The 18,782-nt window shown below is 41.8% G+C and overlaps 1 protein-coding gene across 3 annotated transcripts in view; it reads left to right on the top strand.

The window, feature by feature from the left end:
• The window catches only part of ITIH2 (inter-alpha-trypsin inhibitor heavy chain 2), a 34,113-nt gene extending 16,142 nt beyond the window's left edge, over positions 1-17,971 (top strand). The window contains exons 11-23 of one of the 3 annotated variants that reach the window (XM_067469327.1): positions 83-208; positions 1,095-1,276; positions 1,428-1,613; positions 2,390-2,529; positions 3,538-3,710; positions 3,792-3,908; positions 9,971-10,093; positions 10,918-11,001; positions 13,704-13,817; positions 15,037-15,235; positions 15,594-15,766; positions 16,435-16,546; positions 17,818-17,971. In XM_067469327.1, coding sequence (XP_067325428.1) covers positions 83-208; positions 1,095-1,276; positions 1,428-1,613; positions 2,390-2,529; positions 3,538-3,710; positions 3,792-3,908; positions 9,971-10,093; positions 10,918-11,001; positions 13,704-13,817; positions 15,037-15,235; positions 15,594-15,766; positions 16,435-16,546; positions 17,818-17,965 — 1,877 coding nt within the window. In that variant the 3' untranslated portion in view covers positions 17,966-17,971. The remainder of the gene's footprint in view (positions 1-82; positions 209-1,094; positions 1,277-1,427; positions 1,614-2,389; positions 2,530-3,537; positions 3,711-3,791; positions 3,909-9,970; positions 10,094-10,917; positions 11,002-13,703; positions 13,818-15,036; positions 15,236-15,593; positions 15,767-16,434; positions 16,547-17,817) is intronic. The other 2 variants (XM_067469328.1, XM_067469329.1) reach the window with 2 other exon arrangements.
• Positions 17,972-18,782: the final 811 nt, after the last annotated feature.

Genomic DNA, 18,782 nt, shown 5'->3' with positions numbered 1-18,782 from the left:
GGTGGACCTTGTTGGGCCAACAAAGGCACTGGCTTCCTCCAGCAAGTGTATAAACTTCTTTTTCTTGTCTAATTTTCAACAGGAACAAATATCAATGATGCTCTTCTCCGAGCAATCTTTATTTTGAAAGAAGCCAGTAATCTGGGAATGTTGGATCCAAGCTCGACATCCATGATTGTGCTTGTGTCGGATGGAGACCCAACTGTAGGTAAGAGTCTTGCACTGTTTTTACCTTTTGCCAAAATAACTTTGCAAGATTCTAGGAAAAAATGAGAGATTCTGTTGCTGCTTCAGTTTCCTTTCATAGAATCATAGAATCAAAGAGTTGGAAGAGACCTCATGAGCCATCCAGTCCAACCCCCTGCCAAGTAGCAGGAATATTGCATTCAAAGCACCCCTGACAGATGGCCATCCAGCCTCTGTTTAAAAGCTTTCAAAGAAGGAGCCTCCACCACACTCCGGAGCAGAGAGTTCCACTGTTGAATAGCTCTCACAGTCAGGAAGTTCTTCCTCATGTTCAGATGGAATCTCCTCTCTTGTAGTTTGAAGCCATTGTTCCGTGTCTTAATCTCCATGGAAGCAGTAAACAAGCTTGCTCCCTCCTCCCTGTGGCTTCCTCTCACATATTTATACATGGCTATCATATCTCCTCTCAGCCTTCTCTTCTTCAGGCTAAACATGCCCAGCTCCTTAAGCCGCTCCTCATAGGGCTTGTTCTCCAGACCCTTGATCATTTTAGTCACCCTCCTCTGGACACATTCCAGCTTGTCAATATCTCTCTTGAATTGTGGTGCCCAGAATTGGACACAATATTCCAGGTGTGGTCTAACCAAAGCAGAATAGAGGGGTAGCCTTACTTCCCTAAATCTAGGCACTATGCTCCCATTGATGGAGGCCAAAATCCCATTGGATTTTTTTGCCGCCACATCACATTGTTGGCTCATGTTTAACTTGTTGTCCACGAGGACTCCAAGATCTTTTTCACACGTACTGCTCTCGAGCCAGGCATTTCTTGCGCTTGCTCCTCCTCCTCCTCATTTTCAGTACCCTGCCTAGGTGTATGTCAGCATCTCTTTCCTTTCTTTTCCCATCAGGAGAGTTGAAACTACCTACAATCCAGAAGAATGTGAAGAAGAATATTCAAGATGACATCTCTTTATTCTGCCTTGGGATTGGATTTGACGTGGATTATGATTTCTTGAAGAGACTGGCACAAGAGAACAACGGAATGGCACACAGAGTTTTTGGAAACCAGGAAACCTCTTCTCAAATGAGGGTGAATTTCCTTTGTCATTTTTCCTGTTTAAGATCCATGCCCAATGACATTAAATGCCCAATACAAGTGCATCCAGTACAACTGTCCTGTTATGTGTGGCAAGTTTCTCTTCAAGGCCTCCTCAATCCTGTGCCTCTTTTCAAATTTGCAGAAATTCTTCAACCAGGTCTCTACCCCACTTCTCAAAAAATTGGAATTCAACTACCCACAAGAAATGGTCTCTGATGTCACCCACAACAGCTTCCAGAACTATTTTGGAGGGTCTGAGATTGTGGTGGCAGGAAAAGTAGATACCACAAACACACAACATTTGCAGAGTGTGATCACAGCGACTGCCGTGAGTATGATGTTTTCAGGTGTGTTTGCATAGAGCTTACAAGCAATTATTTGTAACTAGTTACAAACAACTACAAAAATTGTAATTAATTCTTTTTGCCCCTTATGGTGATCATTTATTCTTAACATGCTCACTCCAGAGAGGGAGGGTTCCACTAGAAGAGTCTTCAGTAACATGGTTCTCTTCAAATGTTTTTACTACATTTCCCATCAGCCAAAGGCAGAATGACTGACTGTCATGGTTGAGGCAAGTTGTCTACCAAAACATCAGAGAGACTTAGTTTGGAGAATTGTGCAGATCTTCTTGAAGATCACATGGTGCGTCTCAGAGTTTACCACATCAGGGCAATTTGAATCAAGACCCTCACATTAAATGTGAGTTCCTTTCATCACTTGCAACTTGCTTCGACCCATGATTGGACCATGTCAATCCATCTTCAGTTAAAACAACTTCAGGGCATAGAGATTACTTAAATTATATCTGTAAATAGATTTTATGCTAGTGGGGAATGAACGGTTTGCTGTCCAGGTATATTTGAATTTTTGAACTTGCTTGGAAAATCAAGGGTTGCCCAATGTATCAATCAAGGGAACCACCTTTTCATGTTGGTCAGTTCATTGAGGCCACATAACCCTCAAGTAATGGGCAAAATGTAACCCACAAGCAGCATGTGGTACCCAAAACTCCTAGGCTAGCACACATGGTGGTGACCATCCCATGATAAAGCCACAAAACATTTAATTTTAATCTGATAGCTTGTCCATTTTGTTTTTTAGAGCAATGCACAATTAGTTTTGGAAACTCTGGCAGATGTTGAAGGATTGGATGACTTTCTGAACAAGGACAAGCATGCTGATCCCAAATTCACTGAGAAGTTGTGGGCCTACATAACCATCAACCAACTCATGGCTGAAAGGTGAGGAGGAAAGCAGCCACTTGAATTCAATCCATGCGTTGTGCAGAAGACTAACAGTCCCAAACACACACATCATTCATGCTCATCACAAACTTCCACCATTGGAATAGTTTATTTTAGAAGAAATTGGGAATAGAATGGTTTTGTTGCAGCTGAATAAGGGGGACTCGACAGACATTGTCAATCTATTGCAAATTACCCAGTGATCTGTAAGTAAATACAGATCTACTTTCTGCTTACCCACTTCTATTCAACAGTGTTGTATTCCACCCCATTTCACTTTGCAATCACTTTTCTCAAAATTTCCCAGGCAGTTTAAGGTCCTCTTAGCACAGATTCAATTTTCACCCTGGGACAGCAGACACCATGGACTACTAAAAGACTAATAAATGGTTCCAAGTACAAATCAGACCTGAACTTCCCTGGAAGCCAAAAAACCTAAACTTTGGCCATTTCATGAGAAGAGATGGCTCACTAGGAAAGTAAATAATAGTTGGCAAAGTGGAGGGCAGTGGCAAAAACTCGAATACTCCATTCCTGATGGATGGACTCAATCAAGGAAGGCATGGCCCTGAGTCTGTAGTACCAGAGTTCAGGATAGCATAGGCATAGGCAAACTTTGGCCCTCCACATGCTTTGGGCTTCATCTACCACAGTTCCTAACAGTTGGTAAATAGGCTGGGATTTCTGTGACTTGAAGTCCAAAACACCTGGCAGGCCGGTTTGCCCATGCCTATCACAGAAGGATTTGGAGGTTGCTCATTCATAGGGTTGCAATAAGCTGAGGTCAGCTTAAAAACAGTTAAACTCAAACAGCAGAACGCCCTCTATCAATTGGTGCCCAATTTCACTGGCATGATTTTGGGGCACAAAATAAAATCACTCTGAGTGGCCACTTATGGTCCACTTACATCTTAGTACATCACACAGATATCATAATAACAAATAGGCAGCCATAATTTTCTGGTGCAGCCTTTAACACCTGACTTTGCTTCTTACTCCTGATAGAAACATGGCTCCCACAGCTGCCCTGAAAAGGAACATCACAAAGCGAATGCTCCAGATGTCCCTGGACCATCACATTGTGACCCCCTACACAGCAATGTTGATTGAGAGCCCAAATGGAGATGAGCTGATGCTGGCTGACTCTCCTCAGGACCGGAAGAAGGCCTGCTGTCCAGGTTGGTCTCACTTATGTTGGGCGCAGAGAGCACCCTTTGTGCTTACTATTATCATATTTATCTTTTTATCTCTTCCAACAGGTGCTTTAACCATTGGTGCCACAAAGCCAGACAATTCCATCCCACCTTGGGCCACACCTACATCCAAGGATCCATTATCTCAAGTCAGGGGTCCAACTGCTGCAGCTGTTCATCAGGGTAAGAGAAACTGTTATGAATAACTTTCTCGCATTGGAAAATAATATCCCACTTCTGACACCAATTATGTCATGAATGACTTTTCAATAACTTTGAAGCATAGGTTCTTTTTATTGCAATTTCCAGTGTGAGAGGGTATATATGATTACAGAAAAACATTTAGACATACAGATTCTATGCAACTATATTGGACGTACAACAACTTACAGTTACATTGGACTAACAAACAAACAAAACAAAGGGGAATTACATTTTCACTCAGCACTCATACCAGATATCCATCCATCTATCCTCAGGTATTCAAATATTACCATATCTTTTTCTCCCTCCTTGGAGAAGCACCTGTTAGGCCAGACCCTGCTTTCCTTCAGCCTTCCAATGTAGTTCCAAAACTTCCATAACTTCATAATTTCAAAACGCCAAAATGCATCCTTTCCCTAAGCACAATGCCAAGGACCAGATCTGTGTTTTCCATACACAAAACACTCCCTGCACAAAATCTAATACTCCAAAAGTGCACTTCTTCCTCTTCCCTTGAGAAAGAAGCCCCAAATTGACCAGAATCATGCTTTCCCATAGCATATCTGACACTCTCCGTAGGTACACTATCTCTCTCCTTCCCATGGAGCAGAGCATAGCGGATGAACAGCGTCTCTGTCTGTCACACTTTGAGCATTATTAGACTGAGTTTTTTATAGGAATATTCTGCTGATGTCATCCCAAAGTTGTAAATTAATGATAGACGTCTTCCGTCCTAGCTCCATCTCAGTTTCCTGGCCAGATGTTGATCGTCTTGATTGGTGTTGATTTTATGTTGACTTCCTTCTTAACATTGTAAACATTTCTGTTATCACTTTCCCAATTCTTATCAGAGTTTACTTTTCAGTTAGCAACTTTTAATTACAGTCCAGAAAGCAGGTAGTTAGTTATTGCAGGCCTTAATATTTTACTGGTGTTTCCAAAATTATTAACTCCATAAATCCTTCCATTAATTCCCACACATCATATTAAATTCACATTTATCAAATCTGCACATTGAATTTCTTGTGTCAAAACTGTGTTTTTTCCCCTACTGTGGTGGAGAACCAAGAAGAGAAAGCAAAATGAATGGATGGTGAAATTATCACTCCTTTCCTCTTTCCTTTTTTCTTTTCTTCACATGTCCTTCCTTTTCTCTTTCAGCCTCCTACTTCTTCTCTTCTTCCTTTTCCTCTTTCTTACCCCTATCTTTTTTTCCCTTCCGTTCTCTCTTGCCAAACGATGGACACCATGATGGCTGAACTGTCTTTGTGTGTGGCTGCCCTAAACAAAAATACTGTATGGTACCCAAACCCTTCTTTAACACTGCTCACCTGATAGATTCTTCCGACATTCTCTCCCCACCTTCCCGACACACTGATTTTACCTTAACTAATCAACTGCAACAGTTCTGTTCATTGTTCTAACTAAAGGAGCCCAAGTGAAAGAACTGCTGAATGGTGAATGAATGCATATGTAAATCCTTTTGAATAAATTGATTTATTCTCATCAGTGCCAATCCCAGATAACACTATTTTAAAAATGATAATCTCTATTAAGAGCCTAAAGTTCTGTTCCGCATTCCAGAGCCAAGAATTCATAATGTGCAAGCTTAATTTTCAGGGTTTTTCTGTTTCCCGCTACGTGTTTGTTAGTGGCATTATGTTTTCAGCAGTATTATTATTACAGATTGAGTATCCCTTATCCCAAATGCTGTGGACATGTTTTGGATTTCTGACTTTTTAAAGTTTGGAATACCTGTAAGGTAAAGTAAAGGTAAGGATTTCCCCTTTGCATTAAGTCTAGTCATGTCCGACTCTGGGGGGTGGTGCTCATCTACATTTATAAGCTGAAGAGCCGACGTTGTCCATAGACACCTCCTAGATCATGTGGCCAGCATGACTGCATGGAGCAGTGTTTCTCAACCTTCCTTATGCCGTGACCCCTTAATACAGTTCCTCATGTTGTGGTGACCCCCAACCATAAAATTATTTTCGCTGCTACTTCATAACTGTAATTTTATTACTGTTATGAATTGTAATGTAAATATCTGATGTGGGGGGTATATTTTCATTCACTGGGAGTATTGGGCACAAATACCCAATATGCCCCAATTTGAATACTGTTGGGGTTGGGGGGATTTATTTTTTTCATTTGGGAGTTGCAGTTGCTGAGATTTAGAGTTCCCCTACAATCAAAGAGCATTCTGAACTCCACCAATGATGGAATTGAACCAAACTTGGCACACAGAACCAACAGAAAGTACTGGGAGGGTATGGTGGCCACTGACCTTGAGTTTTGAAGTTGTAGTTCACCTATATCCAGAGAGCACTGTGGACTCAAACAATGATGGATCTGGATCAAGCTTGGCACGGATCCTCAGTATGCCCAAATGTGAACACTGGTAAAGTTTGAGGATAATACGCCATGAAATTTGGAAGTTGTAGTTGCTGGGATTCATAGTTCACCTACAATCAAAGAGTATTGTGAACCCCACCAATGGTAGAATTAGGCCATATTTCCCACACAGAACCCTCATGACCAACAGAAAATACTGTGTTTTCTAATGGTCTTTGGTGACCCCTCTGACACCCCCTCGCGACCCCCCCCCCAGGGGTCCCGACCCCCAGGTTGAAAAATGCTGGCATAGAGTGACATTAACTTCCTGCAGAAACAGTTCCTATTCATCTACTCACATTTGTATGTTTTCAAACAGCTAGGTTGGCAGAACCTGGGTCTAGCAGCAGGAGTTCACCCCGCTCCCCCGATTTGAACCGTTGACCTTTCAATCAGCAAGTTCAGCAGCTCAGCGGTTTAACCCACTGCGCCATATAATTAGATACCTTGTTGGACCCAAGCCTAAACATGGAATTCATTGATGTTTCACATACATCTGATAAACATAGCCCAAAGATAATTTTATAATATTGTATTTTGGAGGATTTTGCATTTTGGAATTCTGGGTCATGGGTGTTCAATCTGTACAAGTCATTGCTGAAATAGTCATTTTGCTGTAGCAAAGATAGCAGCCAAGGACTGAAATAACTGCAGTTTCTTCACTTGTTTACTTGGTCTTCCTTGCTTTCTCCTTCTTGTGTTCTCTCTTTTATATCACCTTTCAATAAAGTTTGTTGGGAGAAGGACTCGTTCTCCCATTCTTTGTAAAGTATCATACTCACAGATAGTGTCTGGTCCCTCTTGTCCACTCCTGAAAGGCAAAGGGAGGGATTTCAAGTGGCTGAGGGGGGAAAGTAAGGTGCCTGAGGCTGTTAGGAATTGTGGGAGTTGAAGTCCAAAACACCTGGAGAGCTGAAATTTGCCCATGCCTGACATATATCCATATATAAGAACACCAAAGATCATTCCTAGTGTTTCATTATGTAACAGGGTGGCAACCCTGACACATACTACTATTATAATATAAGCTTTCCTGGTGGTAAATGATGTAGCAGATGGTACACAGCAGAGAGGCATAGAAGTCCTTTCCTCCATAGGATCCAGACCCCCAAAAAGCAAAACTGGAATTGAGCATCAAACTAAATCTAGCACAAGTTACCCCCTGACCAGCACTCAAATGAAATCCATATGGTTGGTCATATAGGAAGCCCTGTAGAATGAATGCAGTTTGGCACTCAGTTTGCCATGGCTTAATGCTATAAAATCCTGTGAGTTGTAGTCTGGTGATGCAGCAACATGCTTTGATGATAAGCTAAAGACCTTGTAAAACCACAGTGCCCATGATCACATAGTCTTGCCTCAAACTGTCCTCTTCTCCACCTAATCCCCTTTTACTCTTTTCTGGAAATTTGCTGTAGAAACTCATATAATGAGTGTATAGAAAAGTAGAAAAAGGGTTGTGGTGTGTGTGTGTGTGTGTGTGTGGAGACAAGCTTTCAGGACAACATCATGTCTTTGAGAAGAGCATTTGGGTACTTTAAAAGTACATGACCTGAAGTTTGGCAAAACTGCGAGATGGGGTGAGCTCCCATCTGTCAGCTCCAGCTTCTCATGCAGGGACATGAGAGAAGCTTCCCACAGGATGATAAAACATCTGGGCATCCACTGGGCAACATCCTTGCAGACAGCCAATTCTCACACACTAGAAGCAACTTGCAGTTTCTCAAGTCGCTACTTTGCATGCAGGAAACCCTGAAGCAGTATGGACTAATATATAGTCCTTTATATGATGTAAAGTCCATCAGATGTAGTAAACAGGGTCTCCTATTGTTTGGGAAGACGGAATCATAGAATCACAGAGTTGGAAGAGACCCCATGGGCCATCCAGTCCAACCCCCTGCCAAGAAGCAGGAATATTGTATTCAAAGCAACCCTGAACTTTACCTGTCTACCCGGTTTGTGTGTGTGTGTCAGAAGCTACTTGAGAAACTGCAAGTCGCTTCTGGTGCGAGAGAATTGGCTGTCTGCAAGGATGTTGCCCAGAGGACGGCTAGATATTTTGATGTTTTACCATCCTTGTGGGAGGCTTCTCTCATGTCCTTGCATGAGGAGCTGGAGCTGACAGAGGGAGCTCAACCCGCTCTCCCCGGATTCGAACTGCTGATCTATTGGTCAGCAGTCCTGCCAGCACAAGGGTTTAACCCATTACACGGTCTGGGGGCTCCTACCTTGCCTACCCGTGAAACCAGATGAGTGGAGGAGGTAAATGGTGTACATAGACCTTGCAACATCTTGCTTTGTGGGAACAAGAATTCTTTGTCTATGATCATGACATTGACACTGTTTGTCGTGTGCTGTGTAGAGACATTTCTGAATGTTGTTTCCTGCCGGTTTGCGAAATGTGTTTTTAGGAAAGTGTCGTAAAGGCTCAGTCTTCTGAGCTGTACTTCTTGTTGGCCTTGGCTGTACTCCCATGGGTAAACAGTATGAAACTATTCCTGTGAGGGGTAAGTTCAGGACAGTGTGTGTTATATCTCTGATACTGAGACAATGTAGTTTGAGTGGCAACACAAATGCCACCCTCTGTTCAGGTTTGGAGGTTGAAGGAATCTTATTTACTCATGATTATACCTCTGATAATGGTTCATTGGCAGACACTGGTTTTCCTGTAAGAAGTTCAAAAATATTGTCTTGTTGGCAATCTTAAGGCTCAAGATCTGGGTGAGATCTTGACCAATAGCTGGCCAATTGGAGTGCCTCTGGTGTTGCTATAAGAAGGTCTTCCATTGTGCATGTGACAGGGCTCAGGCTGTATTGTAATAGGTGGTCTGTAGTTTGCTCTTCTCCACACTTGCATATTGTGGACTCCACTTTGTCGTCCCATTTCTTAACATTAACTCTGCATCTCGTGGTGCCAGAACAAAGTCTGTTCAGTGCCTTCCAAGCTGCCCAATCTTATGTGTGCTCAGGAGGGAGTTTCTCATTTGCTATCAGCCATTGATTGAGGTTCTGGGTTTTAGCCTGCCATTTTTGGACTCTTGCTTGCTGAGGTGTTCCTGCGAGTATCTCTGTAGATCTTAGAAAGCTATTTCTTGAGAAAGCATTGGCGTACTGGCTGATATCCGAACAGGAGATGTCACTGCTTTGGCCCTTTCATTATTGGCTGCTACTTCTCGGCATGTGTATCCTTCATACACACGGATATAGGAGGATATCAGCTGTTGCCCTCTCCTCAAAGCAAGGCAATAGGTTTCTGGAAGAAGTAGTCATGGGTTGTCACTGCAGCCACCCAACATTTGCTGTCTGAGGTATCTGCCCACTTGAGGTGAGCAGGATATTCTGCTAAGATTGTGGTCTTCTTCACAGACACTACACATGATTTTAAACTGCTGCATTCAGACTCTTTGTGGACATGGTGTAAATAAATCTTTCCCAACCCAATGTGTTGGCTACAACTCCTATCTTCCCCAACATGGGGATAAAAACAATGGCTAGTTCAGCCTTTCTGGAAGAATTCAGCTTGGAGAAAGCTGAGGCAAAGGAACAGAAAGTGTTAAAATGAAAAATTGCAATTTTTTATCTCCCAAACTTATTATGAACCATGCACTAATAGCAGACTGTGCATATCTTCTTCATTCTTCAAACAGGATCCTTAGTTATTGGCCAAGCACCGACTGAAAACCCCATCCCATCTTGGGTGAAGCCCACATCGAAACCAAGGGGCCCATTAGCTGTTGTTATGGGTCCAACTATTTCTGCCGTACACGCAGGTAATCGAAGTTGGGCTGATTTCCCCCTTTGACTTTTATCTGTCTTTCATGAGAAGGACAGCAACTCTGTGGCTGTATGCGAGAAGTTGCAGTTGGTTGTGGTTTTGCAAGGTCTTTAGTCTTCCCTGCCAAAGCATGCTGGTGCCTCACCAAACTACGATTCCCATGATTTTATATTACAGTATTGAGTCATGGCATTTAGAGTGCATTAATTGTACAGTGCAGATGCACTTCCAGCTACTACTATAACAAAGCTTTATTTATATCCTGTCTAATCTCCCTGTGAGGTCTTAAATTGGTAAGTCAATACCTATGCACATGCTCTTGACCACTTAAGTCAGTTTCAAACTGGTATTAAACAAAGTGGTTTTCTGAGCAGATTATTCCATACTGTAGGAAACCGTAGAACTAGTTTGAGGTCTGGATGGTCATTACTTACTTACTTACAGACCACCAATAACTGATGTGCATTTTGCACACTTTCACGGGAGTTTGTTGTTTAGCTGCCACAGTCTGAAGCTAGCTTTGAACTCATTAAATGGTCATTCAGATGGGGCCTGAGCTGCTACTTGAGACTAGCATTCTGGCGGCCGTAGTTCCTTTATTGTATCCAGTTCTTCAACGTTAAGATGGCAAGTAGTGATATAATAAAAACAGGGCCGATCTGGGGTCATTGCTATGGCTATCACTGGTTCTTACCCATTGTCACAAACATATCATCCAGTCATGTGCAATTTCCATTTTAACATTTTTTTTCCACCTGCACAAGACATCTCCGCTGATCATTGGGATAATTCAGTTTCACCCATCTTCTTCCATGACAGGATCTTTACTTTTAGGGCAAGCCAACAATTCCACTTCATCCTTGAACAGAAAGAACCCAACTGACAGCAACAGGATACATTCAGGTAGAGGATATTGTACCGTCTTTGTTTTCCATGTCACTTGCTTTTTTTGGTGCAAGACAGAGTGCCTGTGCAAAATTCAGGGGATGGGTAGATAAAGGAATCATTTTCCATACTTCGGCATCTTCAGCAGGTGGAAGACCTCGATCTTCTCTAATCCTTGAATGAGGAGGAGGAATCTATGGGCAGCAATGCAGTCCTGAGTATGTGTATATGTCAGACTGATGAATCTGTGGGTTCTGCATCCAAGGATGCATCCAACCACAGCTCAAAAATAATTGAAAAGGCATGTGGGATGCTTCATCTCTCCCTGATATTGTCCATTCAATAGTGACCTCACAAGAAGACCATGATGAAAACCGTTATGTGGCCCTCTCCTGTTTTGGAAGGCAGCAAGATAGACAACTGTTGGAAAGAGAGGAATGGGGATTATTCAGAGTGAAACTTCACTGGGCTTATAGTAAGAGGAATCTTGGTAGGGACCTGGGAGACACCCTAGAGCAGTGGTTCTCAACCTGGGGTCCCCAGATGTTTTTGGCCTTCAACTCCCAGAAATCCCAACAGCTGGTAACCTGGCTGTTGAGAACCACTGCCCTAGAGTCATCCCCAATAGACCTGACATACAAAATGAGCAATGAGGTGGCTCTTTGTTATTGGCTGTCAGGGTAGGGACTTGAGCCTTTATAGATTTTGGTATCTAGAGAGAGTTTTGGAATCGATCTCATGTGGGATCTGACTTTTGTGGCTTTAATTATTCATGGATGTGATTTAAACGTTTTCATTAAAATCTCTAGAGATTTCATTAAAATCTCTGTGTGATTCTGTGGTCAACATCCAAAAGGTGATGTAGTCCAGTGGGAGTTGACCTGAATTGTGCTGGAGAAAATAGGGATTCCTAGGTCCTCCAATGTGATTCTATGATTGACGTTGAGTGGAAGTTGGCTATAGATTTGTGCTGTAGGACTTAAGAGATTCCTAGAGAAGTGTTCTCTCAAATTTTTCAAAAGTGTCTTTTTTCATTCATTTTTTCCTTGTCTTTGTGAAGTCCTGTGCCCTTAACCCCAGTGAATGTGGAAGGTTGGCTATAGGATTAACAAACATGTCTTGAAAATATAAAATGAATAAATGAATAACTTTGAATATACATGAATATGGCTTTAGCTTCTGCCTTCTTCAGTTGGTGAAGATGAATCTGTTTGCATCCATGGTAGCAGTTTGAAACACTCTCACTCAAAGGTGGTTTTGAGGCGTTCCTTCCTCTGAAATATAGCCTATAGCACCTGGCATTAATTTCTGATCTCCCATCAAAGCACTAACCAGAGCTGAGCCTGGTTAGCTTCCAAGATCAGACTGAATCTGATGCTTTCAGAGTATTTCATTTCAGACATGCCGCCTCTTAAACCTTGTGAATCTTGAAGAGAAGCATATCTTCTTTTTTGTGGTATACCATGGCAGGATGGGATGGGGATTCATGCACACTGTGTGTATAGTTCTTCCACAGATAGAAGTTGGTTGGGATTTCAGGGTCTAAATTCATTTACTTGGTCCTCAAGATGTAAAGGAGGGATCTCACGGTGTTGGGCTACAACTCATGAAATCCCCAGCTTGCACGGCCAATAGTTGTGGGTTTCTTGGATTCATAGCCCCAAAATCACTTTCAAAGAAAGCAGCTGTAGGAAACATAGTTTTCTTCTACAGTGATCTGTGATAGAGGAGAAGGGAATAATGGGGTTGAAATTAACCTTGCTAAGAAAAGTGAAACAGCCTTTGTAGACCCTAAGAAGCTCAGTGAGGCAGTCAAACAAACTCTTACTTGGTCTGTCCTGGTATTGGCTACCTGGCTTGAGAAGATATACAGTTCCTTTCAAAGTCTACCTAGAGAGGAAGTGAAATGAACACAAGAGCTTTTTCATGAAAAGGGGAAGCAAGCTCAAGGAATGCCTCTTGGGGAGTTTTGAATGCCCCTTCCTTACTTTGTTTCTGCTTTTCTTCTACTTTCCTTTGCTTTCCTTGCTCAGTTCCTGCTCAATAATTAGATTATGAGTTTGTTTTTGATTTCTAGTGCATTCCATTATCTATCTATCTATCTATCTATCTATCTATCTATAACTGAATTCTAAAGTCTGGGTTATGTATGTTATTGTATTCCCCATCACTGTGTATGGATGTAAGAGATAGATGGTAAAGAAAACTGATAGAAAGAAAATCAACTCATTCGATTGTCTGCTCAGTTTCCTTTGGGCCTGTAAAATGCATTTCCAGATGCAAGTAGAGTTTTAAATTAGGTTCTTGTGGGTTTTTTCGGGCTATATGGCCATGTTCTAGAGGCATTTTCTCCTGACGTTTCACTTGCATCTATGGCAAGCATCCTCAGAGGTAGTGAGGTCTGTTGGATTTAGGAAAATGGGTTTATATATTTAAATTTCTGCAAGGTTAGAAAATTGGAGACGAAAGGAAAATTTGAATTATGATGCTTATGGGGGATTTCCTCATTTTCCTACTCCCCTGGAAAAAAGAGGTGACAAGTCTTTAATTGTCCGGAAATCAATGGAATTCAGTGCAATTTAATAAACGCTCTGAAATCCTTTAGCAGATGAACCTCAGTATTTGTGTGTGTGTGTATCCTGTAAAATGGATGTGTGAAACAAATGTTCTTAAATCTTTTTCCCATAAGATGTACATCATTTGTTTTGTTCCATTTCCAGTGGATAACGACCCCCATTTTATTATCAACCTGCCAAGACAACAGAAGAACATCTGCTTTAATATAGATTCTGAACCTGGTGCAATTCTGAATTTAATTTCAGATACACAGTCAGGTAAGAAAAAGTACCGTCTATTGTGGTCACTGCATCTAAAAGTAAAGGTAAAGGTTTCCCCTGACACTAAGTCTAGTCATGTCCAACTCTGGGGGGTGGTGCCCATCTCCATTTCTAAGCCAAAGACCCGGTGTTGTCCGTAGACACTTCCAAGGTCATGTGGCCAGCATGGCTGCATGGAGTGCCGTTACCTTCCTGCCAAGGAGGTACCTATTGATATACTCACATCTGCATGTTTTTGAATTGCTAGGTTAGCAGAAGCTGGGCCTAACAGTGGGAGCTCACCCCACTCCCCAGATTCAAACTGCCAGTCTTTCGGTCAGCAAGTTCAGCAGCTCAGTGGTTTAAGCTGCTGTGCCACCCAGTGCATCTATTTAGGTTCATAAAAGACAGTGTTTAGAAAGTGTTTTCTGATACCAGAGGGTTGAAGTTGAAAGAGATCCTAAATGGTTTGAGAAAGTTACTGTTTACAAAATCTATGGTCCTGATAATAGCATTTTGATACCACATTAACTGCCATGGTCTATCCTATGGAAACCTGGAGCAGTCTAGGTAGTCCCTAAGTATGAAACAGTTACACATTCATAATTCTAGGTTACAAATCCAAAAATTGCAGTACTTAAATGCCAGCCACCATTACAGTTGGAATCAAAATACAGATCACAAGGACATTTCCAATAGCTCTCAGGCTCAGTCTTTACAGGGCATCATAGGTCTACCATTGAGGGAACAAGCTTGTTTCCTGCTACCGTGGAAACTAAGACTTGGAGCAATGGGTTCAAATTACAGAAAAAGAGATTCCACCTGAACATTAGGAAGAACTTCCTGACTGTAAGAGCTGTTCAGCAGTGGAACTCTCTGCCTCAGAGTCTGGTGGAAGATCCTTTTTGGAGGCTTTCAAACAGAGGTGGGATGGCCATTTGTCAGGGATACTTTGTGTTTGGACTAGATGGCCCATGGCGTCTCTTCCAACTCTATTATTTTATGATTCTTCTCTGGTTGGGGTTACTAATTTGATTCAACTCTTTATCTTTGAACTGGACTTGAATGGGGTGACTCTTCAGTGTCTTGTGCCACATAAAACACACAAAACGTGGCAATATTCTGTGCCCAAGTGCTCCAGAAGACTCAGTTTGTTTAACCAAGAGATAAACATGAATACATCCCAATATACCATGTTGACCTCTTCAAAAACACTGAATGCTTTCCTTTCCCCTAGCGATCGCCATTAATGGGAAGCTCGTTGGAGCCAAGAAATCCCTCAATAATAAACTGCACACCTATTTCGGCAAAATTGGGTTCAATTTTGAAAAGAAAGGCATCAAGGTTGAAGTCAGCACCGAGGCCATAACCTTGAAGGATGGTTTCTCCAGCACTTCTTTCTCCTGGTCTGATACAGGAAGCCTCATTCGGAGAAGGTACAAATAGTGTTGGGAGTTTTTTTGGGCTGTGTTTTCAACTACTTTCTTCATCTCTGTCTGTCTCCCAAACTGTGTTGTATTGGAACTGTACCCATGGGTTCAACGTGACCCTAAACAGGTTCTCATAATGCCTAAGATGCCACCAAGTCAAGTTACTGCAATACCACTTCCGGGCTGAGATAGGGGGAGATAACTATCCATTTAGTTTTTTCTCATGGTCAGTTTTTTAAAAGAGAAATCTTCAGCTTGTTCCATTGCAAATATGAAGAATGCTATTAACTTTTGATTAAAATTGAACTGAAACTAACTTCTCTTTTCATCTTTACTTATGGGTTTGTTTGCTTGCTTTGCCTAGAGTGCTAGTCTCTGTGAACAGAGACAGCAATGTCACTATCACCGTTGACGGAGAGCTGTCCTTCATGGTTATACTACACCGAGTGTGGAAAAAGCATCCCATCAATGTTGACTTCTTGGGAATCTACATCCCACCTGCAAGTAACTTCTCATCTGGTGTGCACGGCCTGATTGGTAAGATTTTCGGGAAAGCAGTTTGATTGGTTTGACTATTTGTGTATTTTCCTTTTCAGAAGTTGCTGGTTCACTAGAAGTTCACTAGACCCACATATTATGTAAATTTGCTGAACACAGTTTTACTTATATGAAAAGAGCTTTGACTACCATGAAATCTCACAGGAGGTTCTAGTAATATCTAGTGAGGTTCAGCTGAAGGTTGACCACAGAATTTCACTTTTCTGGGCATCACTAGACTTTTCTGTGCAATTCTATTGTACAATTTATTGTACAATTTCTGTGCAATTCAATTGGAAGTTTAAGACACTATTTATTTCAGATAACAAAAATAGTGTTATAGATTATGCATGAACATTGTATTACACAAAGTGGCCTGGAATACATCTTTCATATAATACATAGGACTACTATATTGCAATGCAAACATAAACATTTCTAAAAATCCACTTCTAATCTTTTCCTCCTAAACTCCTAGCCCTTCCCAATTATCGGGGGATATAGTTACGTCTGGGTGATTGATAATTTGGTTGTTTGAGAGTGCAATAGGCCTCAAAGAGTAGTGGACTTCTTTTAATAGTACTTTGGTTGTTTTCCTATGTGGCAGAAGGGTGGTTTAGATGGCCTTTGTGGTCACTGAAATTCCAAAACAAAATTCTCTCTTCCAGGTCAGTTTATGACTGAACCGAACGTGCAGGTCTACAATGAGAGACCTGGCCATGAGCCTGGGAAATCACTAGCTACGATGGAAGTCAAAGGCCATAAGCTCACTGTTACCAGGTAAGGCATATGACTCACCCAAGAACAAACCCTACATGCTCTTCAAGATGCTTACTATGGGGATGGTGGGCATGCATATATAGTGTTTTGCTTCCACATATATTTGTGCAGAATAACCTCTGAACCAACAAGAGCCCTACAATCTATCTTCTAGTAAGGCCCTTCTCTTTGTCCCATTACCTTCTCAATCTCATTTAGTTGGAACAGGAGAGGGCACTGAGCAAAAAGTTGGACTTGGTGGCCTATGAGGCTCCGTTTAGGATTCTTTGTAAGAGGATGAGGGATAGTCCCCTCTGTATATCTCACAGGGCAAGAAATGGTTCCTGTATTGGGGCAGGATTAGTCTGAACTTTAAAGAAACTAAGTAAGCCATTCAACCTATTTGGGGGCTGGTTCAGAACCTTTAAAATTCAAATAAACACCTGAAACCAAAACACTGTCCACAGTCATGAGAGTTGTTAACCCAATGGTTCCCAACCTTTTTTGACCAGGGACCACTCTCCAACATTAGGATCAAAAGGTTTACGAATCAGTTTTTGTTCAACTCTAGATTCAGTTTGGTTATTTGGGAGTGCTGATTCAGAAATTGCATTGGATAGATGACATCAGCTCTAGTTTCTGATTCAGAACATATGCCATCCAATAGTTGCCATCTGCTTGGCCACAGAAAACCATATTTAATCATCTAGAGCTCATGTGGTAGTCGTAATCTTTAGTGAGTAGTGAACTTCTCCCCTCCTGACATCCCTATTACCACGGCACTATAAGAGGATTTTGCGAGACTAGTTGCTCTCATTGTCACGTGGTTTCAAGGCAACAGTGTAGTAATAGTGAGGCAGTGGGCCATATTTTCGTTCTTGTGGACCACTGATGGTCCATGGACCACAGGTTGGGAACCACTATTCTAACCTCTCCCACTCATGCAACAAAGAGTCTTAGAATAACCATTCACAAAGTACAGTCAGCTCATTTGTGGGTTTAACTTTTGCAGATTTTGATTATTCACAATATTTGATTACAGAATTCTTTGTAGGAATCTCTACGCCTATTTGGTGCTCAAAAGTTGACCATAGGTCATAACCAGCACAATGAACTGTGCCCAGAATTAAACTGTAGCCAATGAAGCTGTGTCAACAACTTGTAACTGGCACACTGTGGAAAACAGAAAGCGGGCTGCATATGACAGAAAAGCAATGGTTCTCCAGTTTTATCAGCTCTGCTTGGTTATATCCTCTACTGACTGTGATTTTTAAATTTTGTCTCCCATTTAGAGGTGTGCAAAAAGACTACCGATTGAACCGAGTATTTGGAACTGGTGTTCATTGCTGGTTTGTGCACAATAACGGAAAGGGCTTCCTGGATGGCAACTACAGAGACTACCTTGTCCCCAGTTTGTACAGCTACTTGAAGCGTCTTTGAGGGGGTCAGGGCTAAAAGAAGAGCAGATGTGGCCCATCTCTGATCAGTTAAACCTGTATTCATGCAGCTCCTATAACGAGTCACTGGTGAACCAGTCTTTCAAGGTGAAAATCTTTTTCCAAGAGAAAAAGCCAAAGCATGCAAAATATACCCTACAGACAGTATGGAGTCTGCTCCAAGTATTATTAAGCTGTTTTTCTCCTGAAGACAGCTCATAACAAGGGTGCTAGTAAAGAAGGCCAAGCAAAAAACATATCTGCCATTTAACATCGAGCTTGACATTAAGCCCAAGTGAGGTTAGCCATTATCAACAGGAAATTGGTCTCTGAGGCAAATACTTTTGAATATAATTAAAAATACCTCTTTGTGGAGATTGTGTCATTTGTTCAGTTTGTTGCACGAAACATCCCCAACTCCAATGTGTGTTTGTAACTGACATCAAAAATGAAGTCTCAAGCAACCTCAGTTGTTCTGAGGAAAAAAATTAATTCTTTCAAATACAACAAAACTCCTATGGAAAAAATTCTAACCTGCCATATTCCAAGGTCTCATGTGTATTCGTTTAGAGCAGAGGTCCTCAAACTCCGACCTGCAGACATAGTCCTACCCGCCAAGGCATTTTTTGCAGCCCGCCCTTGCTGTGTCAGCCCATAACATTCTCCCTTCACATACTATACAAGAATATTTAGTCCCAGAAGTAGAATGGAAACCAGCTTTACACCATTGGGCTCTAGGGACATATCTACCATTCCTATGATGTCCCCTCTGTGATTCCCCACCCCCAAGTCCTTGAAGCTATAAAATAAATATTACCTAA

This window comes from Anolis sagrei, chromosome 5 (genome assembly GCF_037176765.1).
Source record: "Anolis sagrei isolate rAnoSag1 chromosome 5, rAnoSag1.mat, whole genome shotgun sequence".
NCBI classification, from domain to species: Eukaryota; Metazoa; Chordata; class Lepidosauria; order Squamata; family Dactyloidae; genus Anolis; species Anolis sagrei.
The sequence above is the reverse complement of the archived record's forward strand: the minus strand, read 5'-3'. Positions and strand labels throughout refer to the sequence as shown.